General features: G+C 45.1%; 2 protein-coding genes across 18 annotated transcripts in view; both read right to left on the reverse strand.

Annotated features, from left to right (window-relative positions):
* The window catches only part of PITPNM2 (phosphatidylinositol transfer protein membrane associated 2), a 122,541-nt gene extending 120,167 nt beyond the window's left edge, over nucleotides 1-2,374 (reverse strand). For 5 of the 8 annotated variants that reach the window (XM_079150445.1, XM_079150454.1, XM_079150453.1 and 2 more), the window contains exon 1: nucleotides 2,257-2,374. The gene's annotated coding sequence lies outside the window, so the exon portion shown is untranslated. Of the gene's footprint in view, nucleotides 1-1,573; nucleotides 1,706-2,256 lie in introns of those variants that run through there. The other 3 variants (XM_079150451.1, XM_079150452.1, XM_079150448.1) reach the window with 3 other exon arrangements.
* Nucleotides 2,375-7,296: 4,922 nt separating this feature from the next.
* MPHOSPH9 (M-phase phosphoprotein 9) overlaps nucleotides 7,297-20,670 on the reverse strand; it is a 52,659-nt gene continuing 39,285 nt past the window's right edge. For 4 of the 10 annotated variants that reach the window (XM_079150465.1, XM_079150464.1, XM_079150461.1 and 1 more), the window contains 8 exons: nucleotides 17,331-17,465; nucleotides 16,280-16,455; nucleotides 15,193-15,339; nucleotides 14,351-14,471; nucleotides 12,948-13,051; nucleotides 12,068-12,315; nucleotides 11,733-11,801; nucleotides 7,298-8,288 (listed from right to left, as the gene is read on the reverse strand). In XM_079150465.1, coding sequence (XP_079006591.1) covers nucleotides 8,187-8,288; nucleotides 11,733-11,801; nucleotides 12,068-12,315; nucleotides 12,948-13,051; nucleotides 14,351-14,471; nucleotides 15,193-15,339; nucleotides 16,280-16,455; nucleotides 17,331-17,465 — 1,102 coding nt within the window. In that variant the 3' untranslated portion in view covers nucleotides 7,298-8,186. Of the gene's footprint in view, nucleotides 8,289-10,570; nucleotides 11,350-11,732; nucleotides 11,802-12,067; nucleotides 12,316-12,947; nucleotides 13,052-14,350; nucleotides 14,472-15,192; nucleotides 15,340-16,279; nucleotides 16,456-17,330; nucleotides 17,484-20,670 lie in introns of those variants that run through there. The other 6 variants (XM_079150463.1, XM_079150459.1, XM_079150457.1 and 3 more) reach the window with 4 other exon arrangements.

The following is a 20,670-nucleotide window of genomic DNA, read 5'->3' on the forward strand; positions in this document are numbered from 1 at the left end:
ATGCAGATGAATTTCCTTTCAAATTTAGTTTCCCTCTTCTGGGGGTGGGGGGGGGCGGCAGTGTGCAGTACTGAGATTCAAACCAGGGTCTCACAATGCCAGGCAAGTGCTCTACCACTAGCCAGATACCGGCCCCCAGATTTGGTAAGGAGCAATCAAAACCAAGAAAAACCAAGTGACTTACTGAACGGCAAGTTAGGGGGCAGGCATGCAAACCGGGCTTCCCCGTTCCCACAGTCGATTCTCTACCCTGGTGCCTCCCAAGTATCAGCAGACAAACCATTCAACTTACCAGCCAAAGAATTCACAGTCAGGACCTGGCCATCTTTCCAGCAGAGAATATTCTGTCCTGTTCGCTTGGCAAGTCACTCCCTACCAGAGCCCTTCCCAACTCTGCAGAGCAAGAGGGCTGGGCAGCTATTCCAATCAGAGTACAGTCTCTTAATGGGAGAAAAAGAATTGACGCCCAACAGCCAGCCAGGCAAGCTAAGGGTCCCCGGGCAAGCCTAGAGGGGCTTCTGCTCCACGCGCACCCTGAATGCCACAGGCCCAGACTGCACAGAGGATGCTGACTGGGGCTTGGGGCCAGAGATGAATCAAACTCCACCCAGGAGCCCACAGTCCAGCGGGGGAGATAAGCCAGGCACAAAAGTAACTGTAAAATAAGGCAGACGGTGATAAGCCACAGAGATAAAGTGCAGTGGGGGTTCGAAGCAGCAAGGGGAGACGGGCCTGGGTGGCAGGGATGATTCAGGGAAGCGAGCACTGACTACCTTTTCCCCAGATGGCTCCCCTAACAGCTCTGCTGACTCCCAGGAGCAGGGGAGGGAGCTGGCAGTGGACAAAGAAAGATGCTCCTGAAGAATCCAGATTCAGGCGGGGAGGAGGAAGGTAGGCCACAGTGTTTCAGAGATAAGGAGGGGGTGGGGGAGGAGCCTAGGATTTCTATGCAGGAGCAGCAAGTCCCTTGAAAGGGGACAGCGCTAGAGGACCTGCCTTGAAATGGCATCTGTGTGGCAGGCACAGTGTTTACTTGGGATGCCCATTTAGGATGGGGGTGGGGATCAGGGCGCGCTGCGGAAGGGGGACACTAAAGTTTCCCTCTCCCCAAGCCACCCCGCAGCCCCGCCACCGATAAGAAAGATGCAGTGGTGGAAGAGGAAACTACCGGCCCTAAGGCGAGCGGGCTCCTCCCAGTACGCCAGGAAAGGAGCCTCGGGATGGGCAGGGCCACACCTCATCCTGGGGTCCTCGGTGCCCACCCGGCCAGCCAGGGCGAAGCCCGCGGAAACCAACCGAGGGCGGCTGCGGACGCCGCCTCCTGCAGCCCGGCTCGCGCCTTCGCGGGGGCGGGAGCCGGGCCTGCACCGCGCACGCACCTGCCGGGGCTGCCACGCACCTGCCCCGGGCGGGGATCGCCCCTCCGCGGCCCGGCCGGGGTCTCGGCGGCGCGCCGGGGCGCGGGTCCCGCTCGCCACGCCCTCCGCCGCCTCGCGCCGCCCGCCCGGCCCGGGTCCCGCGCGGCGGGCTCCCGCGGGCCGCCCGGCCGCCCTCCGCCCCCGCGGACACTCACCCGCCCGCGGCCGCCGCTCCTCGGTCCCCGCGCTGGGCCGCCGCCGCCTCACGCCGCCTCCCGGGCAGCGCGGGCCCCGCGGCCCCGGCCCGGCCGGCTGCGCCCCGCGGCCCCGCGCGCCCCCGCCGCCGGCTGGCCCCGGGCGAGCGGCCGGGCGGCGGGCATGCTCCGGGCCGTCGGGGCGGCGGGCGGCGCGCGTGCGGGCGCCGCTGCTCCGGGGGCCGCGTGGCCGACAGCTCCGCGCCCCGCGCCCGCCGCGCCTCAGCAGCCGCTGCCCGCGCGCGCCGGCCCGGCTCGCATTCCCCCACTCGCCGCGGCGCGGCGCCTCCTCCGGCCGCGCGGGGGAGCGGCGCGGGCGTCCCTCCGGGCCGGCCGCCGCCGGAAGAGCCCGGCTCGCCGGCCGGGCGCCCCGCCGAGGCGCCCGAGGGTCACGGGAGCGGCGACTCCGAGCTGCTCGCCTTGGAGAAACGACGCGCCCGGAGCCCGATGTTGGCGGGCGCAGCCAGCGAGGCCCCCCGGGAGCCAGGGGCAGGCCGGCGGAGGCGGGCGAGGGCCAACCTGCTGCCCGGCCGCGGACCGAGACTCGCGCCCGGTCTCCCCGGGACCCCAGCAGGCCCGGGCGCCCGGCGGCCCTCGGGACAGGACAGCCATCGCCAGCGAGGGTGCGTGACGCCCGTCCCCACCTCGGAGAGGAGCTGGAATTGGCGCAGAGGCAGCTCCCCGCTGGTGTTCCATCCCGACAGGCCTCTCCGCTTGGCAAATTAAGAGACCAAGAGGGTGCTCGGCGAAACTCAGGGAAACAGGAAGTGTTCACTTAGGTTGAGCAAGGACAGACCTGTTTGCCAAAACCTGAAGTCATGGAGCTCAGGGCACGTCTTATAGTTGACCCATCGTTTAGGATCACCTATGTGACCTGAAGAGACGTGGAGTGCTTCCCTGGAAGGGCAGGTGCCAGATAAAAACAGAGGTCCAAGCACAGGGGCCCATGCCTGTAATCCCAGTGATTGGGAACTCAGAAGGCTGAGGCAGGGAGATTCAAGTTCCAGGCCAGCCTCAGCAAATAAGTGAGGCCCTAAGCAACTTAGTGACACCCTGTCTCAAAAAAGAAAAAGGGCTGGAAATGCAGTGCAGTGGTAAAGGGCCCGTGGATTCAATTCCAACACCACCCCCCCAAAAAAATTAAAAATAAAGGGCCCAGATCTGTTGAGAGAAAGCAAAGGAGTGCCACCACACAGGCTGTTCATCCGCTGGGATTCTGGGCAGAAGTGCAACCTGAAAGGGCCAGGAGAGCCACCACTGCATGACCACCCATGAGATACTGTCCCCTCAGCTCCTTCTCTCCACCAGTCTGCCCTAAGGTGCATTAAGATTTCTGAAGCATTCACACATCTCCAGAGTGAGGCTCTTTGAGACTTTGCTGTCAGTAGGAACTGAGCTCTCAGATGGTACACCATTGTAGCATTTTACTTAAAAATGTTCCCTAGCACTGGGAACTGAACCCAGGGTCCTGCAGTTAGGCATGCACTTCACCACTATGCTACAACGAGTTGTAGCATTTTTATTTTTGTGCAGTGCTGGGGATCAAACCTGGGGCTTTACATACACTAGGCAAATGCTTTACTACTGAACTACACCCAGCCCCCACTGTAGCATTTTGATCACTATACGCAAACCAGGAAACTTCAAGGATTATATATGCCTGAGACTTTAAAAACTGTATCTCCTACTTCAAGGATTATATATGCCTGAGACTTTAAAAAGTGTATCTTCGCCAGGCACAGGGGCACACACCTATAACCCCAGCAACGGGGAGGTAGAAGCAGGAGGATCGTAAGTTCAAGGTCAGCTCTGGTAACCTAGCAAGAACCACTCAAAATATACAAAAGAGCTGGGGATACAGCTCTGTAGTAAAGAATTCCCAGTACCGCCAAAAGAAAAAAAGTAAAGAAAAAGGTAATGGTATGAATAAATACAATATCACAACAGTTAACATCCACAAACATTTATTGGGTGCCTGTGTGAGAATGACACGATCCCTGCTCCCACGAGCTTGACATTTCACTCCACCATTTGACTAGGAGTAACTGCAACAAGCATGCGTCTGTCTACCCAGCAGCGGCACTACATGGGAAGCACTTTTCCACATTCTTGGTCAGTTACAGTGAAGCTGTTAAATGTATGTAAGACATAAATTGTCCTTGAAATCTGTAGTCATAGTGATGACATGGTACACAATGTCCAGCAAGTGCAAATTTATGGCTTGATTCCTCAGAGCCGAGGTATTTGAGATAAAGCACAAATCAGATGAGAAAGGCTTGGAAACACAGGTCCTAGGAATACTGATAATTTTTAATACATTATCAAACCACAGAGCTCTTGGCAGGGCAGGAAATTATTTCCAGGAAAATTGTGCAATATAATCAGTTTAATCAGACCCAAAGTCTCATAACCATACATGATTCACTCATGACAGTTACATGAGATTTACCCTTATAATTCCTAAAGGGTTCCAGGTATACATTTTTAATTTATTTATGGTTTACTCTGGGGTTTTGTTTTTGGTACCAGAGATTGAACCCAGGGACGCTTAGTCACTGAGCCACATCCCCAGCTCTTTTTATATTTTATTTAGAGACAGGGTCTTGCCAAGCTGCTGAAGCTGGCTTTGAACTTGTAATCCTCCTGCCTCAGCCTCCTGAGCTGCTGGGGTCATAGGCGTGCACCACCATGCCCAGCTTTTTATTTATTTATTTTCTTGGAGACTGTGTTGCACTATGTTGCCCAAGCTGGTCTTGAACTCCTGGGCTCAAGTGATCCTCCCGCCTCCCAAGTAGTGGGACTACAGATGTGAGCCATCTACCCAGCTACATTTATTTTTCAAAGCTTGGTTCTCCAAGAATGCAGAGCAAGTGGCACATTAAAATTTAGTGAAAACTGTTATCTAAAAATTAAAGTTATGAAAATGTCTAATTTTATTATATATATAGATGCAAGGTTCAGAACTCAAGTAGCATTCACCAAAGCACCTGGATTTTCTGGATTAAAAAGGGAAACCTTCTGGTTGGTTACCAATTTCCAAATGGTCATCTCCAATCTTGAAGGGCCCAGTGGCAGGCACTTCCTTCACATGGTCCTGTTCAAGGCCACCCATCACCTGTACAAGTCTGCTCATACACCACTTTTATACACTGGCACGTCTATATAGGAAGTCTATATTTCTCAATTCCCAAATCACCAATTTTATTATGATCAAAGTGCTGTCTAAACTAACACTTGATAGGTTATCCATTTTTAAATTTTTAGTCATTAAAAAAAAAAAAAGAAAGAAAAAAGAACTGAACTCACACCAGAGGACGACTCCTTTAATCGCCAAGAAAACCCACGTTGTTATGCAAAGGGAGAGAAGATCTGAGACCACCCAACAGAAATGCCAACTCAAGATGGTTTTTTAGGTCAACTGCTTTGGATATAACCCTCTATCTTTAAAAGAAATGGTGGAGTCACTGGGATTGCATAATTCACTAATGAGTTAAATGATTTACCCTTATGATTCCTAAATGACTGTAGGTGTACATTTATTTTTAATTAATTAATTAATTTATTTTTTTATTACTCCAGTGACTCAGAGGCTGAGGCAGGAGTACTAAAGTTGGAGGCCAGCCTGAGCAACTTAGACCCTGCCTCAAAACAATAAAAAGGGCTGGGTGGGGATGTAGCTCAGTGGTAGAGCGCCAATTGGTTTAATCCCCAGTACTGCAAAACAAAACAAAACAAAACCATCTTTTGGGGGTTGTGGTTGTAGCTCAGTGGTAAAGCACTTGCTCAGCCATGTGTGAGGCACTGGGTTCAATTCCCAGTATCACAGGGAAAAAAGGCAATTGTCACCTCAAATTCCCACTTAACTCATACTGAATCTGAAAGGTCCTATTAATGCACACTTAGTGAGCACTAGGCACTGACAGACTCTCCGTTAACGAAGGGATCCTATTACTTACAGCTAGGGAAGGCAGACCTGAGCCAGGGTTACCCTAGTCTGCCTGGTTCCCAATGTCCCCTCTCCAACCCCTGTGCCCAGCTGTGCACTGCCTCAGGACTGCCCCTGTGCACAGGCTCTGTATGGGGAGGAAAGGGCAGAGCTGGGCCTCAGGGGAACCGACTTGCTATTTGCATTTTAGAAGGCACTTACCAGAAGTGGAAGATTCACTTTGGTTTTTTACTAACTGAAACAGCCCAGCAACAAAAATAGTTTATTTCCCTGGGGTAATAGATGCTCTTTACGACTGCCACCTTTCCCACCTTCAGGCCCAACCACGTGCCCTCGAGTGACCCTAAGATAAGGATCACCTAGGGAAAGACAGCTGCAAGAATTTTCCTTGGTTTCCTTCTTCACAGCTATGAAGAGAAAAAAGAATAAAACTTATTTTTTTAAGTAAGTAAACTGATAGTTCCAATCTATTACACACTTCAAAAATCAAAGCATATGCTTTCTCAGAGGCACAGAAGATGTTTTGATGGAGTTTAATGCCTTTTTTGGAATAAGCCAATTATAGGCTACTCAGAAGATAAACTCCTTGGCAAGATAAAACTATCATTTCTTCTAAAATGACAACTTCCTTATTTTTAAGAATATAGTAGTCTTTACAATAAAAGTAGGGGACAATTAAATATCCTAGCAATTTTTTAGTGTTTTTTGGGGGGGATATCAGGGATTGAAGCCAGGGGTGCTTAACCACTGAGCCACACCCCCAGCCCTTTTTTTGGTTTATATATATTTTATTTTGATACACAGGCTCACTCAGTTACTTAGGGACTCACTAAATTGCTGAGGCTGGCTTTAAATTCACCATCCTTCTGCCTCAGTCTCCCAAGCCGCTGGGATTACAGGCATGTGCCATCACACCCAGCTTAAGTTAATTTTGAATGTCATATATACAAACACACTAAAGGGAATATCACCAGTAAAGTCAACCCCTTTTCTAGGTTTACACACAAGCTATTAAAATGAACTTCTTCTTTACTATTAACTAAGAGATTAGGAAAAGAAGGCTAGAAAAAAAAAATGAAGAAGGAAGGCACCTGATTCTCTTCAGTAATTCTGATTAGCTCAAAGTCTTCAACTGGCTGCAAAAGCTGAGCACAAATGTTCAGCTGCTCTGTTCCAACGTCCCTCTTCCTGGCTGAGAATCCCCACAGAGAGAAGGGAGCAGGGCTGTAGGCCCAGGCCTGGTGATCTGCCAGGTGATGCGGGTAGAAGGTGGCCAGCCACCACCCATGATCCTGTGGGAAGGCCTGATGCCCTACTGCAGTAACTGAATGAACCTGGTGCATCGTAAGCACAAATTTTTAAGAGCTCAAAAGCAAACCAGAGCTTAGAAGCTGAGCACTGAAGTGGGAATCCGTTCTGAAAGTTTGGACGAATGTTTACCGACACATGCCAAGCTTGAATGCCTGGGCACTGGGTCCAACTGGCCAGCAAAAAGTGGGTGGTTAAGCAGCACCAGCCTAACCTGCTGCTGCTCCTGCACCAGGGCAGCACTGCTGCCCACAGGCTGCGCCCGAGCCAGGAAGCACTGCCCAGGCAGGGGCTGCAGCCCTCTAGCAAGGTCAAGCAACAGCCGCAGGCTCTGTCTGCACGTTCCCTGTCCAATATCAGGCAGAGCATTGGTCCAAACCTCAGGTTCTTGAAACAGTGACTACTGGGGTATTTGCTTTTCTCTCTAGTAGGGGTGGAGGGGGTGGGGGGTGCAAAGGCCTGGAAGACAGTATTGACTGGCAGCCAAAGTCATGTGCTGTAAGGAAACCAGGGTGCGCTGGATCCTGGCAGAGCAACACAGATGGCTGGCGTATGTCACTGAGTCTCATCAAAGCTTTACCCGTCCCTTTCTTGTCCAGGGGGACACAAGTCACATTAGAACGGGGAGCAGAGGCCTACAACTCTCCACCTGCTTTTTCAAAGTACTACATATAAGACAAAATTAGAGAATTACATCCCTCTGTTTATTTCCTTATAAACAATAAAGTTTTAGGGAAAAAAAATGACTAATATTTATGTAGCTTTCAAAACTTTCCAGTAAGCTAATATTATTCTGATATTCACTCTAAGACATGTTTTAAATAGGAATTGTATCATCATTTTTTATAAACTTCCACACAACTGAAATCCAAGCAAGGTTCGCTAAAATGTATTCAGCATGTGTTAGTCTCTCATTATGGAAGCTGTTAAGCATTTATTTTTATAAAAAATGAGTTATATTTACAATGTAGAACAAGTTTATAAAATTGGGGTGCAAAGTTCATCTTAAAAGGACAATACTATTTGTTTAGAAACAAGCTGCCTGCCCTGTTTACATTTCCTTATTCTTGATATAAATTGAAGACATACTATTTAAAAATAATGCTTTTTAAATAGTAAAATATACAAGAGATTCCTGAGCATAACAAAAATATCTTGAAAATATGTGGCCATTTGAAGTATAAAATAGCAAGTGTAAGAATAGCATGATTGTAAAACTGTTTGAAGGCTTAGAAACAGTACAAAATAGCTCGCCTCTTCTGAGTGCATAATTATACATTAGTGCAAACAAAGTGTCTCAAAATTTAATGGCTACAAATCTCAAAGATTTGCAGAGGTGCGCAAAACATGAAACTTCTTTAGTGTCATGCGAACCGAGCCCAGTTCTCGGTTGATCCTTTCCAAACGATCTTCCAAGGCTTCCTAGGTGGAAATAATGGGGAAAGTGTAATGAGAATTCTGCATCACATTCATTAGTTCTATTATTACCACAAAATTGACCTTTCTTTTAGCAAAAGAGCAAGTATAAACATTAAAATGCAGGTTATTTTGCTTTCTACACAAATCATCTTACTGATCTCTTTTAAACTAAACAATATGAATCGGCTTTCTCAACCCTTCAAAATAACTGCTGCACTTTACAGTATTCTCAACACCTCTGGCACACTCAGTATATGGAAATTACAGAAACGGCAGGAGAACTGACCAGAAAGGGATAATGCTTTGTGACGAACTGAGAAAAGTACAAGAGCAATCTAGGAGGTGCTTTACACGGTTCCTAGAAGGAGGGGCACATGGGATGAGTGCTGGATCCCACTTATACAAAATCAAACAACTTTCTTTAAACAAAAATTTCTAAGTTAAAAAGGGAAAAAAAAAGCTGGGCACAGTGGCACACGCCTGTATTAAATCCCAGCAGCTCAGGAGGCTGAGGCAGGAGGATGGCTGGCAAGTCCAAAGACAGTCTAGTCTCAGCAATCTAGCAAGGTCCTAAGCAACTCAGTGAGACTGTTTCTAATGAGTTACAAAAAAGGGCTGGGGACGTTCCACAGTGGTTAAGAGCCCTGGGTTCAATCTTCAGCACCAAAGAAATAAAAATAAAAATAAACAAACGAACAAAAATGTAGTCAGTGTAAAGCATTCTGGGTTCAATCCATGGTATCAAAAAAGGAAAAGAAAAAAAGAGGAAAGAAACCATGAGACTAAAAAAATAGGTTTAACTATTGTTTAAGCACCTAGAATGCATTTTCTGTACATATGCACATGTTTTTTTATTCATTGTACACAAACGGGACACAACTTTGCATTTCTCTGGTTGTACACAAAGTAGTCAACCATTTGCATAGTCATACGTGTACACAGGGTAACGATGTTTGCCTCGCTCCATTATCTTTCCTTTCCCCCACCCCACCCCCAGTACGCACACTTTCTAAAAAGAAAAATAAAAACAGAATCAAACTAATATTTCAAAATATTTTTCATCTGAACTTTCTTGCCATGTTATGAAATATATTTCTATAACACCCTTTTATTTTTATTAGTATTTTTTAGTTGATGGCTCTTTTATTATTTATTTACTTATATGTGGTGCTGGGAATCAAACCCAGCGTCTCATGTATGTTAGGCAAGCACTCTACCACCGAGCCACAACCCCAGCCCCTACAACACCCTTTTAAATTAATGTACAATATTCCATCACGATATATATAATATATACATAACCAGAAATTTTAAAATTTTTAATAGAAATTTAGGTTGCTTGTAATTTTGGATTCCATAAATAAGATTGTAATACATTCCTTCTTCTTTTTCTTCAATTCCACGGATTGAACCCAAGGACACTCTACCACTGAGCCACATCTGCAACCCTTTTTATGTTTTGAGACAGGGCCTCACCAAGGCTGAGGCTGGCTCTGAACTTGTAATCCTCCTGCCTCACCCTCCCCAGTTGCTGGGATTACAGGCATACATCACCACACCTGGAGTTATCTCTTTGCAGTAAATACTGCCTTAAGAATTATTCCCAGACGTAAAAAAGTGTTGGGTTTGAAAAAATGTAAAATTCTGAGGGTTTGGACATATGTCAAGTTGTACTCCAGAAAGTTTGTGAAAACTTCTACTTCTACCTGCAGTGTATGGAAACAAGCCCTTCTGCATTCTAAGAAGTCGTTTTTAAAAATTCCTGCTTCGGGCTGTGGCTGTGGCTCAGTGGCACGAGTGCTTGCCCAGCATGTGTGTGGCACTGGGTTTGATATTTAGCATTGTGTGCAAAAATAAGCAAATAAAATAAAGTCATCCTATCCATCTACAACTACAAAAATAATTTTTTAAAATTTCCTGCTAATAAAAAGATGCATATTTGTTTAAACGTGTATCATTCTTATTCATCAGTGAAGTTGAACATCTCATCTTTTTTTTTTTTTCACTTGTGAATCATATGTGAACATCTACAGACCCTTTTTGCTGCCAAGTGTTCTCAGTGGACGGAAGCAGCACTGACATGCGTGCACAGAAACTAATGCCCTTTAAAACTTTGTTAAGGGCCAGAAATAACAATGTTCATTACATAAAAATCTATTAAGTATTTCAGGGCTGGGGAGATAGATCAGTCGGTAGAGTGCTTGCCTTGTAAGCACAAGGCCCTGGGTTTGATCCCCAGCACTCCAAAAAAGAAAAAAAAAAAAAAAAAAATCTATTAAGTATTTCAGATTGGTTCACAGTAAGAGTATCTGGTTTTCCTTCTGCTTTCCTACTATTTTAAGAGTTTCATATATTGATTCTTATAAACTATTTAATAAAAAATTTCAGAACAATAACAAAAATGAAAGATAAAAATGGAAGGTAGGGTATAGGCCCTAAAAAAGTTTTTCTTTGGGTCTTTCTGGTATCATAGATCAGAATGAAAATAAACTTCGACTGAAGTGAAGGCACTGGAAAGCCATAAGAGATATACACTCGCTGCCATGAATATAACATTACTAAAACAGATTTTTACAAGTCTCATTTCATAATTCTCTTTGAAAAGCAACCGAAAGACGTGCAGAAGCCACATCGCCAGCACCATCTCCTGCCCAGTCACAGAACCACATCTCTCTCCTTTTCAACCTCCAGTCATTCCAGCTGCAAAATGCTGCTTTTCCCAAGCCCACCACACAGGAAGGGTTCAGAAACAAATGGCAGGGCTGGGGTGGCGGCTCAGGGGTAGAGCGCTTGCCTCGCATGTGTGAAGCACTGGGTTCCATTCTCAGCACGGCATATAAATAAGTAAAATAAAGGTCCACTGACAACTAAAAAAATATTAAAAAACCCCACAAATGGCAAATGGGGCAGAGGTGAGGGTGGCAAACAGAAAATGAGATTTAACGCAGGAGCATGAGCTTAGCAATGTGAAATCTGTTCAAAGGTGCTGGCTGGACTGGGGAAGGTAGATCAGGGGTAGGGCACTTGCCTAGCATGCATGAGGCCCTGGGTTCCATCTTCAACACTGAAAAAAAAAAGAAGAACACAAACACACTGCTATTTGCTCTCAAGTTATAATGACATGAACACCATTTTCCTTAAGCCTAAAGGTAAAATCAGTTTTCATTCCTGAAAGCTAGCATGCAGTTATAAAATGACTATAACCACCAAGAAGTTCTTTTTTAAGTAACTTTTTAGTTGTCAATGGACCTTTATTTTTATTTATTCATTTATATGTGGTGCTGAGAATCGAACCCAGTGCCTCACACATGCTAGGCAAGCGCTCTACCACTGAGCCACAGCCCCAGCGCCCCCATCAAGAAGTTTTAACCCCTGCTCAGTGTGCTGTGGGTAAATGGAGCACCAGCTAGCACTAAGCCTCTAGTGCAGAGTCAGCCAGACTCCCACCTGATTCCGTCTGGTCTGCAGAGTGATTCTTCCTCCAGGAGAAGGCATTCGGCTTAGTGCTGCCTCAATCTGTTAACACAAAACATTTAAATAAAAATAAAAGAATCCTAATTACTGGACAAGTTTATGATATAGAATGGAAGGAAAAAGATTTCCGCCTAGTATTTTCTTGTCCACTTGGGATAACGTAAGTTTGCTCTGTCATCAGTTGTGCTTCTAGTACCCGTGGTGATTCCCTGGGTCAGATCTGACTCAATAATTCCCTTCTAACTAGTCCTTAGACATAAGCACCAAGTTCAGAGAAAGATTTTTTAAAATGTCTTTGTTCATTTTACCTGGTCCTTTTCTTTTGTAAGTTCATCAAAAAATCGTTCCGTTTCAGCTAGGGTCCTAATTTTTGCCGTATATTCAAAATCACTACCCTGTGGTGTTACTGAAACAGGCTTACGCTGTTCATAGCTAACTGACTTATTCTTCTCCCAGGCTGATCTCACAGATGTGTTCTTCACTCCATTTGGCAAGGATTCAGAGCAAGAGTTAAGATTATCATGGCTGCCAGTGGCATTTTCTAAATATCTTTTTTCTGTGAGAAAAGAAAGAAATTTCTTATCAATTTTCCCAATAGCTAACATACATATTACTCAGTGCTTTGTTGCCAAGAATTTCTAAAAGCTTTGCCCTTAGTTTGTCAACTTTCAAACTTCCTTAAGTGACCTTAAGTAAAAGTTACATAAAAGTAACTGAACTTCAAGTAAACTCAAAGCAAAAAAACAAAGTTTAAAAACTAAACAACTCATCACATCTAGTAGACATAAACCAACCCTGAGCAGTTAACATCCTGAGGGCCTACCCCAGTGATTTCACACACATTTTCTTATTCCAAACTTAAATACAATGACAAAAAAGGAGAAAAATTATCCAAAGTCTAAGTTGCTTATAAATTATAAAGTTTAAAAGCAAAGAGAGTAACTGGACAGTGCAGCCCTCGTCATCAAACATCAACACCCCATACCTCAGTCTCCTGACTTTTCTATGGGATGATAGCAGTGACATGAGAATAGGAAGCATGGCAAATGCTTATTTTTAGAGGCTCTGGAGTAGAAAAATATTTGAGCACAGGATACTCGAGACAATATTTGGAACTTGAAAAGATACTGGACTCTTGAAAAAATAAATCACTACCACCATTAGTAATAATTTTGTAGGAAAAGATACCTTCTGAGTCGTCTAGAGGAACAAACTGGAGCTGTTTTCTTGGATTGGTTCGTTGTAATGTGGACACAGGAACAGTATCTAAATCATCCAAAAGCATATCAAATCTATTGAATGAAGCAAGTTACTTGTGAGAAAAAAATGTGAACTGATTTTCCCTGTCTCCACTAGAAAGGTGAGCTGACACCCAGTTAATGTTTATATAATTTTACATGTTTATATAACTTTTTTTTAAAAAGCTGGTCATGTGATTTTCTAAACCTGAAACTGAATGTTTCTTTTTTCTTTTTGGTATAGGGGATTGAACCCAAGGATGCTCTACCACCAAGCTACATCCCAGCCCTTTTTATTTTTTTATTTTGAGACAGGGTCTAGCTGAGTTGCTGAGGCTGGCTTGGAACTTACCTACCTCAGCCTCCTCACAGGCATGCACCACCATGCCTGTTGCAAATGATTGTTTTCTTTTATATATAATTTTTTTTTTTTTTTTAGTTGTTGATGGACCTTTATTTTATTTATTTATTTATATGTGATGCTGAGAATAAAACCAGTGCCTCACAAATGCTAGGCAAGCACTCTACTACTGAGCCACAACCCAGCCCTCAAATGATTATTTTCTAACACAAAATTATATTTACTTACTAGAGACTTCAAACACCCAAACATCATGTAATTTCATTGGGTTTTTTTTTTTTTTTTTTTTCCTGGTACTGAGGATTGAACCCAAGGGCACTTCAGCCACATCCCCAATTCTTGTTATTTAGAGGCAGGGCCTCACTAGGTTGCTGAACATGAATTCTTCCTGCCTCGGTTTCCCGAGTCACTGGGATTAAGGATATGCACCCCGAGCCCAGCTATGTCATCTCATTTTACAACAGTGCTGAATACGCAGGGCAGGTGTCATGATCACCGTTTATAAAGAGGAAACTGAGGTTCGATGTGCGTAAGTGACCTCCCAAGACCCAGCAGAACTGGGTCTAGGACCAGGAGGCCAGGTCCTTCCTCCCCAGGGTCTGTCCCTGTCATGGTGAAGACAGTTGCTCAGGAGCAGGTAGATTTGTGTCTGGTACCGGGGCCACTCCTGTGCAGCCCACTTTCTTACCCAAACGGATCAAAAGTTTCCCTATATCATAAAACCTTTTCAGAAAGACAAAAAAACCCTCATTCTACACCCAAAAGCTGCACTGGGTGCTGAGGTGGTACTTAAGAGTATAGCAATAGCAAGCTTACATGGTTACAACTATTTTCTCACACTGTAGTGCTTTATTTTTACTATGATGTTCATGTAAATGATTTAAATCCACAGAGCCGCCACTGGTGACTGAAAAATTACTGATAGCTGGAGGCATAAGTTGACATTTTAAAAATCAGTAATATATGTTCTATTCCAGTTTCAGAGAACTTACCTAATTGGATTGCTTTCATTTTTACTAAGTAGATGACTAAATCCTGGAGATAAATTTTCTTTAGGGGATCGCTTTGGACTATAAGCCACAGTCACTGGAGTTAACATAATCTCTCTTTTTGCTATAGAAGAAAACAAAGAAAAAATATTCTTTTCCTTTAATATGCGTATGTTGGCAGAACAGTTTTTCAACAGACAACCTTTTCCTAATTTTAAAAAGAATATAATTTTATTGTAAAATTTCCTGAGAGATAAACAAGAGTACAAAAAATAAAAATAAACAACCCATAACCCTGACATCTATAGGGAAGCCCTGCTGACACTTCAGTGAAGCAGAGAGCAGCACCAGCGCTCTAGCCCAGAACTGGTTTCCAGGTGGACTGCAAGTAAGACAGAAGAGCAGTGTGCAGGGAGCACCCCTGCAGCACGGTGAGGACAAGTCCCCAGCTAGGTAGAAACTCAATGCCTCGCTTTTAAAACAAACCTGAAAGCGGCTGAGAAGAGGTGACTGGTGCCAAGTAACTGAGGTCATATATGTCAGAAGCACCTTCTGTTTTCAGACGAGCATGAACTGATTTGTTGGGATTAATGTCTAATAATTGTCTACTACCTCAAAAACTTTGAAGTGGTATCAGTTGCAAACAATTTACTGGACAAAAATATCTCACTTAAATACACTGAGATTTCCCAAGTGATGCTGGCAGTATCTGTGCAGTCAGTTTTACTTATTGAAGACGACTGTGTTTAGACACCCTGTGCTCAGGGCACTCTGTCACAAGGAAACAGCATACACAGCTCAGACGTCACTCTCTCCAGCCCAAGAAACACACGTCTAACCCTTACTTGGAGTACTGGATTTACGATTCGAAGGTGGTAAAGACGATGATCTTTGCGAGGCAGAATTCTGTCTCTTTTGTCTCTGTTGAGCACATTTCTCTGGGGAAGGATTTGTACTGACTGAAGATTCAGCTTGCCGAGAATTCACTAATTCTGTAGCAAACAAATGTGGAAAAAGAAAAATCAGATCAAATCTGGTTTCAGTTACCTGCCTCTACCACAGATGTCACACAGGGCCCTCCACAGAGTGTATGCTTTTCTTAAAGCACTTCTTTTCCCCATTGCGGCTGTGACAATTATTTGCAAATGCACCACAGTATGATGATATAAAAGGACTGATGAAGAAACACATAGGAGTTAATACTGAATTCATTCTGGCTTCCTGTTTACAATTGGCATTCAAGGTGAATTTTCAGGAGTTTATTTTTAGGAAGCAGGTTACTAATTTATTGACTAGGAGACACTGCTGGAGGGTGCAACACCACAGACGCAGGCATGTGGCAGGCCAGGGAGCTAGAGAGAAGTGCTCGTGATCCCGACCTGTGAAGACGGACAGCACTGAGATGCTTCTCGTCCTTCCTACAGCTGCTCGATAACTACGAAAGGGGAAAAGAGGAGGAAATGCTACACTCACTCTGCAAATACTACATGTCTGACACAATTTTCTAGTGAGTACATGTAAGACAAACCTGTGTAGGTATTTTTCAAGCATCCTTGAGAATGTCATGTTGGGGCTGGGTACAGCTCAGTGGGAGGGCACCTGCCTAGCATGCATGAGGCCCTGCATTCCATCCCTTGTGCCACCCGTGGCAGGGGGGATAGAAAAGAATGCCCCTAAGCCTTTTTAATAATTAAAACATAATATGCAATTTGCTTTATATAAAAAGTACATGTTATGTCAGGACTCTGATAAATTATTAAGTAGGGGATTCAATTATCTATGAAGTAGGGCTGAAGCAACAGTTACATAAATCAAACTTCACTGCACTAATTCAAGAATTTAATTTTAAAGAAGGTAATACAAATGGGGGGAGAAGGGAAAATACTTAAATCTATCAGTCTGTATGAAACAAGGAATAAAATAAACACTTACTACTTGAGGTGTCCTCCTTCTCTGTCTGTGTCCCCCAATTTTTAAGTATTTTTTCTTCATCAAGTTCTTTTAAAGCTTTCATGATGGGTGTGTCCGAAGTCTCTCTTTGTTTTTTAATTAAGAAGCTTGTTGGTGAATTTCCAGGTGAAGAATCCTTTTCAGGAGGAGAATAATACCTTAAATAATAATTGTAATTGTAAGTGCCATGGACCGAACATATGTATGTATCTGCCTCACCCCCGAATGTACAGGTTGAAACCCTAACCGTATGTGACAGTACTTGGGGGTGACGCTTTTGGGGAGGCAAGTCGGGCTAGATGAGGTCACAAGAGTGGTGCCCTCATGATGGGATTAATGCCTTCATTAAAAAAAAAGCGGAGGATACATGAGCACTCTCCCTGGCCAATGCCAAGGGCAGGCTGTGTGTGGACGCACTCCTGAAGAAGGTCCTCGTCAAGACTCTGCTGGCTGCACGCTGATCTTGCCCTTGTTGTCCCCAGTTAGGGAAACCAATGTTCTAATATGCTGGAGCAGACCAAGCTATCTCCACACCGTCCTAGGACCTCAGGTGGCTGACCGGAGATGGCTTTACGTGAAAAGGCTTAGAACTGAGCCTGCACAGAGTCGACCCTGCATCCCATCCTTTCAATATCCTGCACACAGGGACACGACTGAGCTTGCTAAAGGGGCTTGGTCTCTGAGGGTGAAAGGGTCACCATCTTGTCGGAACCTGCAAGCCCACTGTGTCCCTGAACACAGGCAGGGAAGCTCTGCAGAGCCAGGGAAGAAAAATTAACCCAGCAAAGTAAAATAAAACTAGGTCATTCAAGTTAAGACATTAAAGAACCAAAGAGTTGGCTCTGGGGCTGGGGATGTAGCTCAGTGGTGGAGCACCTGCCTTGCATGCTTAAGCCCTGGGTGCCATTCCCACCCCTGCAAAAGGGACGGGGTGGGAGAGGGATGACTCTTTTAGCTTTCTGAACATGAAAAGGCAACTGAATCTGGAAGAAAACAGAACATTCATAAATGGGCCCTGTGGCAGTTATTTTACCTAGGAACATAGGTTCCCTCCAGCTGGTTATCCACCTTCCTGTCCTGGATGTCCAGAGGCTGGCCAGTGAAAATGGAATACTCTGCGCCTGGTATCAGCCACTTCCGCCTGCTGACATCTGAGGTTGCCAGTGTGCTATCAGAATGAGAAACACTGAGAAGTTTGCATTTGGCTTTAGACCACACTTCAACTTAGACTGCACACGTCAATCTGCTTTTGGGCAGTACTGACGTTATTTGTACATTGACTTAAAAACCACATGTAATAATCTGTATTTTAGATGCTTCAATTCCATTTTATGGTTTTAACATTTAGTTTCTGTTATTCCTGCATATTCCTGAATCGCAGTCCTGAATTGCAGTCAATATTCATGTGCCCACAGCTCTCAACAGCCCCCGCCCCCCAGCTGCCTCCTAGCACGTAACACCACTTCTACTCCCCTGCAGCAGTCAGGGTAGGGATATGAAGCAGGGCTGCCCCTGTTCCTTCAGACCAACGCTGTTCAATAGAATTTCCTGCAAAATCAGAAATATTCTCCTCTGTACTGTCCAATACAGCATCCACAAATCACATGCCACTACTGAGCACCTGAAGAGTGGCCAGTGAGACTAAGGAGCCAATTTAAAATGTTAACTTTAGCTGGGCACAGTGGTACAACATGCCTGCAATTTCAGTGACTCAGGAGGCTGAGGAAGGAGGATCTCAAGTTCAAGGCCAGCCTCACCAACTTAGCCAGACCCTATCTCAAAATAGAAGGGCTGGGGGGCTGGGGTTGTGGCTCAGTGGTAGAGTCTTACCTAGCATGCGTGAGACCCTGGGTTTGATCCTCAGCACCACATTAAAAAAATAAAATAAAAGTATTATGTCAATCTACAACTAAAAAATATTAAAAAAAAAAAAAAAAAAAGAAAAGAAAAGAAAGAAAGAAAGAAAGGCTGGGGATGTGCCTGTGGCAAAGTGCCCAGGGTACAAGTCCCAGCACCCCCCCCCCCCGCCAAAAAAGTTACTTTTAATTAATTTCAATAGTCACATTAGCCATTAGCACAACTGTACCGAGCACCATGGTTCTAGATAATGCCTGCCTCTGGTAATCATGAAAACCTGCTTGCCTGAGGTTCACACATGTTAACCCCAGGCCTTTGACAGACTCTGACCTGTCCCATCTCCTCCTGCTGCCCTCATTCTAGGTGACCTCAGGAGCTGTCCTTGACCCCTGTCCGGTGGTTTGACACTCTACTTGATCGTCCACCATGGAGGACATCACTGGACTCTGTCGTCACCAGAGATCATGCCCCAAAACACCAACACTCCGGACTCCTCTCCCAGCCCCGGGCATCACCACAGCAGCGGGACCCCAGCCTTTGACCCCTTCCTAGTCACCACCCCTTGCCGGTTTTCCCAGCTCCTCTCTGTCTGCTCTGGAGTCCATGTAATTAGTCATGGCCTGACTCCTGCCCCTCTCACCTTCCATCACACCATCTGACTGGCAGTGAGATCGTAAGCCCAGCTGACAAGGGTGACCCCACTTCTAGTCCACACTCCACAGCTGAGCTTTGCTGGAAAAGTCACCCAACTGTGCAGATGGGCCATCACCATCTCAAGTGGACAACGGACACATGCTGGCCACATGCCCTTCTGTAACCAGGGAGCTCCGGGCCTTCCAGGTGCTGCTCCCCTTCCCCACCTCCCTGGAAGCTCCCAGCACTCGACAGTTGACAGCCTCAGGCCCAACTTCAAAGAGAAAACAGAGCCTGAGACAAGAACTCCCTCTTCCTCTTCGTCCTTTCAGAGCGACCCTTCTAAGACGGGAGTCGCCTCTTACCTGTTTATGCGTCAACACCCAGTCCATGCTGGGGTCCAACCCAGGGCCTTCAGCACGCCAGCAGGCACTGCCACTGCGTCGCTGGGGCTGAACCAGGCACTCTGCCACTAGGCTTCATCTCCACCCTCTATTTTTGTTTATTTTGAGTCAGGTTTTCACTAAGTTGCCCAGGTTGGTCTAGACATTTCAATTCCTCTGCCTCAGGCTCCTGAGTCACTAGAATAAAAGGCTTGTGCCACCACGCCTGGATCCTCTCAAGTTTAAATTAAGAACTACTCAAACGCTCTTAGAAAATTACAAAGACTACTACACGACCAGCACCCACCTACCCACTCTCAGTTTTAACAGATGCCAAGATCTTGCCATATTTGTTTTTCATTGTAAGACATAAGATTTTATATATATACTTGCATTTGTTAAATAAAGGCATAATGTATACATTCTTTTAACACTACTCTTTTTATTCACAATTATTTTTGTGGCTTATCCATGTTTATATGTATAGCTTTATCATTTTACTCCTCTATCTACAGTTTGAACGCGAGCTATTCATCCTCTCTCCTGGCTACGGCAGTGTAGTTTCTAACACATCACCACTCAACAAGGCTACAATTAACACATGTGCAAACTGACCTAAGGTAAATAATTAAGAATGGAAATGTGGGATCTGGGGTGTACACATCATCTGCAATCTTCCTGGCTGTTGTCAAACCACTCTCCAGATGAGCTGCACCAACTTCCAGTCAACCACTAGTCTGAGTTCCTATTTCTCCCATCTTCGCAGACTTTGGGACGATCAGGTGCTACATCTGCCTGTCCGATGGCAAGGACGCTACCCTGTTACCGCCCCAGCTGGCGTCCTCCCTGCTGCGCCTCACAGTGTGCTTCTCCTCGCTTCTGTTAGTCATTTAGGTTTCTTTCTCTGTGGACTGCTTATTCATGTTCTTGTACCATTTTTTACTGAGACTCAAGTTTGTCTTCCTTCTATTAGGCTACAAGAATTCTTTTGTATCTTGAATACTCATTCTTTATTGGTTCCTGTTCACTTAAAAAAATATTTCTAGCATACACAGACATAAGGCAATGTTCATGCAGTGACCATCCAGCATTCTAAAATCTCGATTCTTTGTTATATATCCTTTAGATTTTTTCTTTTTTCAGTTATAGGGATCGCACATAGGGTCTCATACATGGTAGGCAAATGCTTTACCTTGAGCTACATCCCCAGTCCTGATCATTTTATTTTTGAGACAGGGTCTCCCTAAGTTGTCCAGGCTGGGCTTGAACTTGAGATTCCCATGCCTTATCTTAGTGCTGGGAAAACAGGCGTGCATCCACACTTGGCCCCTTTAAATGTTTACAGAGAGGGACACTACAGACCCCCTACAAACTCATTCTTCCCTTCCCCCTAAAAAATCATTTATACTAAAAGCGTGCTCAGCATGTACTGTTATTCTACTATATTTGTATTTGTATGAACCTATAAGATACACGAAGACCTACTGTACATGCTGACGT

This window comes from Sciurus vulgaris (genome assembly GCF_902686455.1).
Source record: "Sciurus vulgaris genome assembly, chromosome: 8".
NCBI lineage: Eukaryota > Metazoa > Chordata > Mammalia > Rodentia > Sciuridae > Sciurus > Sciurus vulgaris.